Source organism: Podarcis bocagei (assembly GCF_964188305.1).
Source record: "Podarcis bocagei genome assembly, chromosome: 10".
NCBI lineage: Eukaryota > Metazoa > Chordata > Lepidosauria > Squamata > Lacertidae > Podarcis > Podarcis bocagei.
Window position 1 is genome coordinate 22,411,049 of NC_138135.1, and position 12,477 is coordinate 22,423,525.

General features: G+C 42.2%; 1 protein-coding gene across 6 annotated transcripts in view; it reads right to left on the reverse strand.

Moving 5' to 3' along the window:
* Nucleotides 1–12,477, reverse strand: part of IPO8 (importin 8) — a 42,700-nt gene that overhangs the window by 20,285 nt on the left and 9,938 nt on the right. For 4 of the 6 annotated variants that reach the window (XR_014012704.1, XM_081211998.1, XM_081211996.1 and 1 more), the window contains exons 6-15: nucleotides 12,034–12,123; nucleotides 10,411–10,505; nucleotides 9,013–9,097; nucleotides 8,018–8,152; nucleotides 7,430–7,538; nucleotides 4,897–4,973; nucleotides 4,257–4,373; nucleotides 3,155–3,244; nucleotides 2,438–2,603; nucleotides 1,249–1,409 (exon numbers count right to left, since the gene is read on the reverse strand). Coding sequence is in view for 5 of the 6 variants with exons in the window: in XM_081211998.1 (XP_081068124.1) it covers nucleotides 1,249–1,409; nucleotides 2,438–2,603; nucleotides 3,155–3,244; nucleotides 4,257–4,373; nucleotides 4,897–4,973; nucleotides 7,430–7,538; nucleotides 8,018–8,152; nucleotides 9,013–9,097; nucleotides 10,411–10,505; nucleotides 12,034–12,123 (1,125 nt within the window). In the remaining variant the exon portion in view is untranslated. The remainder of the gene's footprint in view (nucleotides 1–1,248; nucleotides 1,410–2,437; nucleotides 2,604–3,154; nucleotides 3,245–4,256; nucleotides 4,374–4,896; nucleotides 4,974–7,429; nucleotides 7,539–8,017; nucleotides 8,153–9,012; nucleotides 9,098–10,410; nucleotides 10,506–12,033; nucleotides 12,124–12,477) is intronic. The other 2 variants (XM_081211999.1, XM_081211997.1) reach the window with 1 other exon arrangement.

Here is a 12,477-nt window from a genome sequence, read left to right on the forward strand (position 1 = left end):
TTGGAGCACAATTCACTGTGGAAAAGCAACATATACCTAAACTAAACTAAACTAAACTAAACCTTATACAGTGGTACATTGGTTTTCGAATGGCTGTTATTGAACAAATCAGCACCCGAACACCACAAACCTGGAAGTGTTCTGGTTTGCAAACATTTTTTGGAAGCCGAATGCCCGACGTGGCTTCCGCTTGAGTGCAGGAAGCTCCTGCAGCCAATCGGAAGCTGTGCCTTGGTTTTCAAACAGTTTCGGGAGTTGAATGGACTCCTGGAATGGATTAAGTTCAAGAACCAAGGCACCACTGTAGTGTCCTAGAATGGTTCTTGCTCCAAGCAGCTTACAAAGTAATATTTAGCAATAGAGAGAGAAAGGAGGAGAGGTGGGATGTGAGAAAAGACAATTACAGTGGTACCTTGGGTTAACTTAATTCATTCTGGAAGTCTGTTCTTAACCTGAAACTGTCCTTAACCTGAGGTACCACTTTAGCTAATGGGGCCTCCTGCTGCCGCCGCGCGATTTCTGTTCTCATCCTGAAGCAAAGTTCTTAACCCGAGGTACTATTTCTGGGTTAGCGGAGTCTGTAACCTGAAGTGTCTGTAACCTGAAGTGTCTGTAATCCGAGGTACCACTGTACTCAAACCTAGTTGCAGTTTTGGATGAAGACAAGGTGTGCATGTTCAACGTAAGACCTGAGAGCCTCCAGGTGTTGTTTGACTCTGACTCCCATCATCCTCAACCATGAGCCCTATTGACTGGAAGCGAAGGGAGACAGAGTCCAACAACACCTGGAGGTTCACGGGTTCTCCACTCTTTATGTAAGAGTTTAGTTCCACAGACTATAAACCTGCCTGAAATGCATGTAAACAGCTGAGAATGTAAGGTGGGGAAAAGAGAGCAACCCAGGCTGAGTGTTTTTGAAAACCAGGATATAATTTTTAAAAGCAGTTTAAAAATATAACAAAAGTTTCAATATTTAGGGTTAACCCATTGAAAAAAAATGTGGTATGGGCAAAAACACATGGGAATTTTCCAGGATGTACTGCCTTATATTGAGATAAAATGAGAAATGCATTCAATTTATTTTCTTCAAGTCGTTTAAAACTTATTTTTATAGACATGCAGACTGGTCTTTACAATGGCAAAGCTGGAAGCTACACATCCCTTAATAAATTCTTGATTCCAACAAGATCAACTGGAACCAGAAACATCAGAGGTTTTCCTCTGTATCAGAGCACTGCTATCTCTTACCAGGTGCTGTGTCATTTCAACAGCAATTGTTGCTACTTCCTGACTGTATTCACAAATCAGCTTCTGGATTACATTGGTGAGATCATCGTTCTCAGTCTCCCGAACAACAAGCAGCAGCTCCTGCATAACTGGCCTGATGTAGGGCTTAATGTATTCCTTTGCTAAAAAGGCACACAGAAAAACAACACAGAAAAAGATAGAAGGGGTCATTTGCTAAATGAAGATGCAAGGAGCTCTGGATTAGGATTAAACCCCTTAGATAGATAAGACAAAATGACAGAAAGATAAAATATAGATATCTATCTGTCTGTCTATCTATTTATCTATCTATTTATCAGTGCTTCTTAGGTACACATATCTGTCTGCTTTCTATTCCTGAACTATTTCACTGGTACAGGAAAAAGAGGTATGTTGGAAAGCTGAAAAAGGGAGAAAACTAAACAGACCATTTGAGGAATTTGCACCTTTTCCTTTGAAGATACACTCAGGTCTACGCTGCTCCCTTTCTCCAAATTTTTTTGCAGAAGATAGTATATGATGACTTGCTAAAGCAGGGTTCTGTAACATCTGCAGCTATTACACCAATCCTAACCATCATCTCAGAGCTATTTGCATAATTAGCAGTCAAAATACCTGAAATTTAAATGAAGGTTCAAAGAATGGGAAATGAATGGCCAATAATGAACTACGTGGGCATTTATTCAGTCAGTAACAACCACATAGTAGGATGCTTGAAAGAGCAGCAACAGATGCATTGATGTTATTGGAGCATAGATACTCAATACATGGGTGCACCTTTACAGCAACAATACACAGTAGAGTGAGAACAACGGTTTCATGGTTAAAACTTTATTTTAATAGGAAAATCAAATATTTCCAGAGGATGCACCCTTCCTGGCTGGTATATATTCTATATTCTATAGTCTGTCATTACAGAACGAGATTTATCATAATATTCGTTTATTTTGACAGAAGGAATCTGAGGTTTAGCAACTAGGCATTGGAACTGAACTGGGGATGTTCATGCAGAGTCCATGCGGAGGCAAGAAAGAGAGAGAGAGAGAGAGAGGGAGGGAGGGAGAGAGGGAGAGAGAGAGAGAGAGAGAGAGAGAGAGAGAGAGAGAGAAAGAAAGAAAGAAAGAAAGAAAGAAAGAAAGAAAGAAAGAAAGAAAGAAAATCAGAATCAAACCTCGTTCCTGATGGCTTATTAAGGATTGAAGTGCTATGGCAGCTTCCACTTTGACAGGCATCTCTTTGTCGTCAATCAGGCTCTTCTTTGTTAGCTCAACAGCATTCCTTAGGTTGAATTCATTGTGGAATTCCAAAGTACTGAACGAATGAAGAGTCCAACAGGACTGCAGCAAAGGAGGGAGAAAGCAAAACAGACACTACTGAGTTCTGTTATTCTCTAAGGAATCTAGTTGTGTGCTAGTAGTTCTCAGCTGATTAGACTTGTACCCCATCTTATGGTTTGAAGATGCTTACATTAGACAACTAAATGCGTGTGTGTGTCACCCCTGCAGCCACCCCTGATTAAAGCCACCACCACCACTACCAACAACAACCATTAAAATTCTAGGCCAAGTTCCAAAGAGACACTTGTGTATAACTAAGGCAGTTTTGCACAGGCAACAGTCCTTTGTGCCACATGAAAATGTTGCTCCAGACAGTTACCCGACCTTCAGGAGAGACTCTGAGGCAGCAAGCAAGAATGTCAGCAATAAAAGAGCAAACAAAAAAAGCAAAGAGCAACAATGTGCAAAACAACATCCCCAATGCCATCTCGCCCCATTGCCCCTTGGGAAAGCAAACAGCCTCCCAGAGGCTGTAAGAGGGGGCACACTCTCTAAATGATGCAAAGAAGAGCAAGTTACCGCAGAATGATACACTTGCTCTGGTCACTTACTCTTGCTCTCAAATACCCCAGGTTCGACATGAACAGTGGAAAGATGTGATTCTGTAGCATCAGCTCCATTTGATCCTTGAAGACACTCTTCTGATGGAATTAACAGCAGCCACAAAAAAGGTTAGTCTCCATTTTGATATGTGACAATATTCAATTATGTTCCAAAATTTAACTCCCCTAGAGTAATTGCCCAAATACAAACCAAATTCAGCTTCTAGCTTCAAGTTCACTTTCAGAAAATATTCTGGCATTATATAAGTCCAATAAAATGCAGAAATGCCCAACTGTTAAATATGTTATGCTGTCCAGGCCAATTACAGCCACAGGTGGGAATGTGTCCCTATGAAGGTACATGCATCCAGAAATGCGGACTTGCTATGAATTAAGAGATACTGGACCAGATGGGCCTTTTGTCTGATCCAGCAAGGCTCTTCTTGTGTGCTTAAGTAAGACTGCAGAAAGGAGAAGAATATCTTTCTAAGACCAGGTGAAAAACAAAACCTGGGAGTTTTGATATAGACCAGAGATATTGCCTCGTTTGTTAAGAGGCTTCCTTGTAGCTCTCTCCTTTGGTTAGACCTGGCTGTTGATGCACAGGCTAAATCCCTGTCTAGCTTGACTGTCCTCGTGTTCAAGTGCCACTACTGGTTTACGGGCCAATAGCATATCATGGGATTATTTCAAGTTATGTTTTGAGGACCAAAGTGCCCTCTGACGCACACCTGCTTTTCAAGATGGTATTTAAATTGAACAGAACAACTAGGATACATCTGTTTTAATGAACATTCTAGAGCTACTTGCCATGCCTTACTGTCCACAGATCAATTTCATTTCCATGCATGTCTCTGATGAAATACCTGTGTACAACAGGACTTGCCAGGTAGTCCCAGAATACTAATTAAAATATACTGTACAAATCTTGGTTCATTCCATTTTCATTCATCCTCTTAGAATCCCTGATCAACTCCTGCTCTACACAGACCTTCTGTCAGAGATATATATGTGCATTCTGATCCCTGCATTAAGGTTTTCATGAATCACATTGAAGACTACATATTTGGTGGCAAAACTACATGTATCTTACAAGTCTTCATCCGCTTACCTTCAGCAAAATCTCTGCTAGAGATCCTATCACGTGTAATGCCCCATCTTTTTTCCTAGGGTCAACATTGGGCCCAGTAAGTATCTGATAGCAAAATGCCATCATTTTGGGTAACACCTAAACAGATGGAACAAAACGCAGAAAATTAAAAACTAGAAAGTAAAAAATGCTAGAGTCATTCTGTTTAAACCAAGAAGACACTGGTGGTGCTGTTGATGAATGCTAGATGACCCACGGGGAGTGAGGAGAGGCCACACTCAAGATCTGTCTGCCTGGCTACTCAGTGCAGCATCAGTCCAGACTGGAGGAATGGGAGGGGTCACTGTAGCCTAAACCAGCTCAGATGGTCGTGGCAAGGATAACATTGGATTTTCAGGCAGGGACATACCTTGTACACCGCTCCTGAGCAACTTGGCTAACAAAGAGGATAAAAATGTAATAAAGATTTTTTTATTTTTTTTTAAGGGAGACAAATAGCCTTTAAGCAGGGATAGGAAATCTTGGCCCTCCAGGTGTTGCTGGATTCCAATTCCCATCCCCAACAACATCTGGAGGGCCACAGGCTTCCCATCACAGACAATGAAGAATGGAGGAAGCGGTACAAGCCTTTATAATGTCATAGCGTTTGTATTGTAAGTACCTCTTTTCGCTTTTTTGCTGCAGTGTACAGAAGTATCTGAGCAGCTGTTGTAGGGGATGCATAATCTTCAAAGACATCTTTCAAGTTTTCAGCAACAACAAAAAGAACAAGAAAAGAAAACCACATCAAGTGTTACTGCACAATCTTCAAGAAGAACATTTTGACAAATCATTCTGAAATTGACAGAACAAGGACAACCCAACAAGGCTCTTTTTATTTCTTAAATGAGCAATCACTGATGGAAGTAAACAGCTTTCAGCCAATATGTGTCCACTCTTAAAGAAAACTTCATTAGATCCCTTAGACCTATCTAATTACCGCCCAGTTTCAAATCTTCCATACCTGGGTAAGGTAATTGAGAGAGCGGTTGCTGAACAGCTTGGTAGGTTTCTGGAGGAAACATCGGCATTAGATCCATTTCAGTCCGGTTTCCGTCCTGGTTTTGGGACGGAGACGGCTCTGGTTGCCCTAACAGATGATCTCCGTAGACAACTGGATCGAGGTGGGTCAGGACTGCTGATCCTTTTAGATTTGTCAGCAGCCTTTGACATGGTCGATCATGATCTTCTGGACCACTGCCTCGCAGACGTGGGGATACAGGGCATAGCCCGTAACTGGTTGTGCTCTTTTATCTCTGGTCGGGGACAGAGGGTGGCACTAGGGAGAGAAATGTCGTCGCACCATTCCTTGGTGTGTGGAGTGCCTCAGGGCACAATTCTCTCCCCGGTGCTTTTTAACATCTTTATGCGCCCCCTTGCCCAGATTATCCGGAGCTTTGGGCTGGGCTGTCACCAATATGCTGATGACACTCAGCTCTATCTGCTGATGGATGGCCACACTGACTCGGCCCCGAACACACTGACCAGATGCTTGGAAGCTGTGGCTGGATGGTTTCGTGGGAGCCGATTGAAACTAAATCCTTCGAAGACAGAGGTCCTATGGCTAGGTCGGGATGGCATGGGGATGAGGGACCAACTCCCTTCTCTTGCGGGGGCCCAATTAGTGCCATTGCCTTCCGTTAAGAGTTTGGGTGTAATCCTTGACGCCTCCCTTTCCATGGAGGCACAAGTTACAGCAACAGCCAAGGCGACATTTTTCCACCTTCGCCGCATCAAGCAGTTGGTCCCTTACCTTTCCCGCCCCGACCTGGCCACAGTGATCCATGCGACGGTCATCTCCAGGCTTGACTACTGTAATTCACTCTACGTGGGGCTGCCCTTGAAGCTGTCCCAGAAACTCCAGCGGGTACAGAATGCTGCAGCGAGGCTCCTCACGGGGTCTCTGCCATGGGAGCATATTCACCCAGTGCTTTTCAAGCTGCACTGGCTCCCGGTGGAGTACAGGGTCAGATTTAAGGTGCTGCTTTTGACCTTTAAAGCCCTTCACGGCCTAGGACCCTCGTACCTATGGGACCGCCTCTCCCGGTATGCCCCACGGAGAGCCTCAAGGTCCATAAATAACAACACCCTAGTGGTCCCAGGCCCTAAGGAAGTTAGATTGGCTTCAACCAGAGCCAGGGCCTTTTCAACTCTGGCTCCGGCCTGGTGGAACGCTCTGCCTCATGAGACCAGGGCTCTGCAGGATCTGATTTCTTTCTGCAGGGCCTGTAAGACAGAGTTGTTCCGCCAATTGGCTTGGAGCCAATTTGATTCCCTCCCTCCCTCTCTTTCTTTTTGCTTTTCCTTCTCCTCCTGCAATGACGCTACATTTTAATATTTTAATGTTCCATTATTTTAATGTTGTGTTTTATTTTTGTTTTTAAGTTGTAATCATTCATCTTGTTTTTATTATTTCTTGTAAACCGCTCTGAGCCCGGCCTTGGCTGGGGAGGGCGGGGTATAAATAATAATAATAATAATAATTATTATTATTATTATTATTATTATTATTATTATTATTATTATTATTATTATTATTATTATTATATCCTACTGTCTCTCCCTCATTTTGTGTTTTTAACAGACACCTCACCACAATCATAGTTTATGGGGGCTTAAGCAAACTGTTATTTAGGGATGGAGTGCAATGGACAGGTTAAACAGGGGCATGTCCTACTTTGCCATCTTTTGCCTTCTCGGTAGTGGCGCCTTCCCTGTGGAACACCCTCCCACCAGATGTCAAAGAGAACAACAACTACCAGGCTTTTAGAAGACATCTGAATGCAGCCCTGTTTCGGGAAGCTTTTAATGTTTGATGTATTATAGTATTTTAATATTCTTTTGGAAGCCGCCCAGAGTGGCTGGGGAAGCCCAGCCAGATGGGCGGGGTATAAATAATAAATTATTATTATTATTATTATTATTATTATTATTATTATTATTATTATTATTATTATTATTATTATTATTATTTTGTTTTATCTCCTTTTGTTATATTGCCTAAATACTAACAAAATTACAGGTGCAAATAAACAAACCTTCTCACTGTAGACTGATCTAAATGTATAGTAATCTGTTCAAACATTGGGTGCTACTGAGAAATAATACCAGGGATAGCAAGGAAGTCATCTAGCTGATGCATAATACATATTTACCAAATTTACCAAATTTCATGCGGATGTACTCATAGGGGTCTTCTTGCCAGAGCTCTTCATCCTCATCTTTATAACACATCAGGGAAAAGATCACTTCTTCACACACAGTCTAATAAGAAAAAAAGCAAAGAGAACGTTCAACAGAGCAAAATCGCATTATTAATCATTCAAACACAAGTCCTCACTCCAACAAATCATCATCATGAATCCTGCAACAGTACAGTGTGCTGCATACTGGACCCACCAAATCCAGCAGCTAATGAAAAGATGTCACATCACACGCTTTACATTACTAAATGTTATCAGGCGGGAGATAGATACACACACACACAGAGAGAGAGAGAGAGAGAGAGAGAGAGAGAGAGAGAGACCACTCCAAATCCTACAGATGGTGTGGAATAAAATACAGATAAATGAAATAAATATGCTATTGACTGGTTATTTCTGTCCAAGTGATTGCATTCCCATTATAGTAATTGCAATGTTAATTATTGTAATTAATTTTTCAAGCTCCAACACTACATGAAAAGCTCTAGCTCAAATCCTCAGTATTTGTGCAGGGACACCAATCACTATTTTTGTATTGACCTGCATATGTGGTTTCATCTGCTTCCAGGTTATACAGTGATTGACCCCTTGGTTCAGATAGTTTAATGTTTGCTGAAGGACACGTGGTGCAACATACTCTTTCTTCCTATATTGGTCCAAGATTTTTAGGAGTACCTAAAGGAAAAACAACATATATCAAGTTGCATTTGAAAATCTGTCCTTAAAATTAGAACATTATGATTGTTTCCATTACCACCATCATCCCTGAACATGGTAGCCATGGGAAAGATTTGCTGTAACAACATACAACAGGGACCAGAAACTGGAAGCCCAATGGTCAAATCTGATCATCTGAGGAGGCCAAAATGGAGGCAAGAGAGGTGCAAGTGGCAGCTACAATTAAAAAAAAAATCAGCAGTTCACTTTGGAAAGAGGAGCACCCTGGAAAACTAAAGGCTATAGCTCAGTGATAGAGCAGACGTTTTGTGTGCAGAAGGTCCCAAGCTCAACCAGGGCAGGAAGATAACCCTGTCTGAAACCCTGGAGAGCTGCTGCCTGTCAATGAAGGCAGTGGTCTGACTCGGTGTAAAGCAGATTCCTAACAAGTTCCTGACAAGGGGGATCTAAATATTAGATTGTATGAGGCTTCTACCTAGAGAGCACTAACCATCTGTGATTATCCTAAAATGGCCCTGCGAACAGTTTCATTATAAGTGCCCTCCCCTCTTTACCCAGGTTCCTGGGGTGCATCTGCTATTCCTTCTGTTCTGCAACAGCCAAGTACTCAGGCAAGGGAATGAATGCCTTAAAGTGGGGATGGGAAAGCTGTGGCCTTCCAGATGCTATTGGACTCCATCTTTCATCAGCCCCAGACAGCAAGGCCAATGACTAGAGATAATGGGATTTGCAGTCCAACAACATCTTAAAGGCCACAAGTTCCCCATCCCTGCATTAAAGAAATGATACATAAAGGACAAGTAAAAAATTCCTGCTGTGGAACTATCATACTAATAAAACAAATGGCAGATGTTTACCTGTTGGATTCCCACCGCGTAGGTTTTCAAGAAGAACTCAGAAAATTCAAAATATTCTTTTGTTACATTCCCAGGACTGCCATACCTTGAAGAAAGAATCCAAAGCAAGTACGTAAACTGAAGGTTAACGTGTACACATGCCGCTAAAGTTGATCATGTATAAAAGAGTGCTCAGAATAACCCTGGACACCAAAGGAAGAAGAAAAGCAGGGAAGCAAAATCTAGGACCATTCAAGGCAACAAGGATGCATACACTCACTGTGACTCCCCTTGGCTAACTACATGCAGGTGTTATACCCCACCTATAGTAAAAGACAGATTTCACATTAAGCAAACTGGTCTTCTCTTAAGAGCTGAAAGAATGATGTGACAAAGATGTTAAGGTATCACCCTACTAAAAAGAAGGCCTTCCTATCTTGTGACTTGCACTTCTTATGTACGAAGCCAAACACAGTCCACCCACCATGCACTGTGGCTTGCCCAACTTCCTGACGCGAGGCAAGCAGTAAGATGGCTAATGGGACATGGTTTGATTTTGCACGCTCTAGGTATATTAAAAATAGCTCTAGTTTCATAGAATCATAGAGTTGGAAGAGACCACAAGGGCCATCGAGTCCAACCCCCTGCCAAGCAGGAAACACCATCAGAGCACTCCTGACATATGGTTGTCAAGCCTCTGCTTAAAGACCTCCAAAGAAGGAGACTCCACCACACTCCTTGGCAGCAAATTCCACTGTCGAACAGCTCTTACTGTCAGGAAGTTCTTCCTAATGTTTAGGTGGAATCTTAGTTTGTTTTTCGGTTTTCTGTTATGCAATTTATGTTCTCATTTATACCTTGTGATCTTTGGATGAAGGATGATATATAAATTCAACGAATAGTTGCAAGATGAGAAACAGAAAATGAGCAAAATAAAATATCCAATGGAGACCTTCAGTAAAATTGGTAAAACTTTTTCAAAAGATGTGAACAAAAGTGTGAAAGAACATACAGAGCTTGTTCAGACACAACGCTAAACCTTGGCACAAGTGACTAGGACTCTCTCATACACACACCCATCTGGTGCAGCCACAAGAAGTTTGGAAGTTTCTGCTCCTATTTTAGATTTGTAAGGATACTTTTTTACATTAAATCAGAGCTTTCCAAACTTTTAATGTTGGTGACACACTTTTTAGACATGCCTCATTTCGCGACACAGTAATTCAGTTTTACTAGCAAACCGGAGGATAAACTAACCCCTTTCCAGCCCCTGGAGGGGTGCAGGGAGTATTCATGTGACACACAAACGTGTCACGACACAGAGTTTGGAAAGCTCTGCATTAAATATATAGAAAAATGACTGAAGTATAGTGCTGAGAAAAACAGAGTTCAGAAAATCTGCTCTAGTTAGCATTTTACCTTTCAAAAAGGCGAGCAACAATCCGCAAAGCCCATTTCTTACATTTCCACCATACTAGTTCTGGCCTATCATCTTCATCAATCTGCAGAGTCTCCTAATGAAAGGAAATAACTATCAGCCAATTTGTACACAAATTAATGTTGAACATTAACAAAACTTATATACACACCACCTAGAACCAAAATTGGCTTTGAAGTGGTTTACATGGTATAAAGACCAGTTAACACAAACATTAAAATATAAAGATTCATAATCAAAAGAGCCCCACTGAACACTGATATTTACAGTACTTCTGAATAAACATGCTTAGGATAGCACTGTAAAAAGACTGAAAATTACTTCTTTTGAGACTGTTCTCTGAAACCACCAATACAAAACCTCAGAATTTGTTACTGAGGCAAATTCCACATGGTTCATACTCTGCAGACTACATTATGCAGGTTGTAGTGTCCACCCCATACCTTTCAATACATTATTATGAATTATACCCTGCTTATTTCCTATTCATGGTAAAACACAAGGCAAGATACATAGGATTCGTAAGCATCTGCCATCCTGGCACTGACTAGATTCAGACCTGCTTGGCTTCAGCAAAGCTGCAGCATCAGGTGCCTTCAGACCTTGCCCTGGCATGTCATAGCATGCACAGAACATCAAGCCAAAGCTGTGCATCTTCAAAGCTTGTATAATATAACATGCAAAACTAACTTGCATATGTCAGGAACTCCACAGCTTGAGTCTCAATCTTCATGGACTAAGGGTAGGTTCTGGCTAAGCTACATACTTAGGTCTTGGTGCAATCTTCAAGCACGGAAGGGAACGGGCAATATCAGCTTCTACAACTGAGTCAACTGAGCAGTACCTTCTGCCTGCTCCACTCCAGCGCAAGCCCCCAAGCTCCAGCAACTGGTATCTAGGGCCACTGTACTGGAACCATGCTCGTTTCCTTCTCCCCATGTCAAGGCAGCCAATGGCCTCAAGCCCAGCCTGGTCAAAAGGAATCTGGCTAAGTTTTCCATGAAAACCTTCAAAGAGGGAGATCCTGCAACCACACTTGGCAGCACACTCCTGCTTGGCAGCACACTCCTGTTCCTGATCTGCTTTTATAGAACATGACCCACACAGAGATGCGCCAACACAGGCAATGGGTCCCTTGCAAGTCCTGGGTATACATGGGCATTGAAGTCCAACAGGGCCCAGAGACAGTGAAACAGCCACAGGCACCACTGTAGTTGGGAGGCTGCAACAGTGCTCAGTTTCTAACAGGGTACCATGAGCAAGGCAGCCAATGGTCACATGTTGTGATGACATCACTTGGTGCTTACAGAGGCCAGGGGGCCAGGAGGGTTGTGGGTGGCACCTGAAGTCAGATTTTCCTATGTATCTTCTTCCTTGTATTTCAGAAACACTATATTCTTGCCAAGCCAGTGGAAAGTGTGAGCAATTGCTCCTGTCCTTCTTTCTGCCTCCTTTTTTAAAATACTGGAACACAACTAGAGGATAAGCCTCTAATAACACTGCAAATTGGGGGGGGGGGGTTAAGTTAATATGCCCCTTAAGCTACACTTCCCCCTTTCCTATTCCCCAAAGGCGTTAGTGTTGCCCAGTAATATAATCCTTACAGGAGGCACACTTCTGTCGATGATAGTCCGGAAAATCTCCATCCACTGAGTCATAGTTTGGTTATTCACCAGCTGAAGTGGCAGTGCATACTGGAATTAAAGAAAGGAAGAAAAAGACGGAGTGGGGCGGGGTGTCACACACAAAGAGTAAAGGTATTGCTGTTTCCAGACTATATTATTTGCACTAGAATCCAAAGATTACACCTTGTTTTTATTAAAGAAAACATTTTATTATACTACTGATACAACACCACAACGCAGCTGGAGTATTTATTTATTTATTTTTGCTCCAAGAATCATAGAATCATAGAGTTGGAAGGACTACCTTTCTTAATGCCCTGGGAGTGTATGTTATGTGATGGTCACCTGGTCATCCATGGGCAGCAATGACTTTCAGGGATTTATTTAAGAGGAGTGCATCAGGAGTTTCACAGAGGAATACAG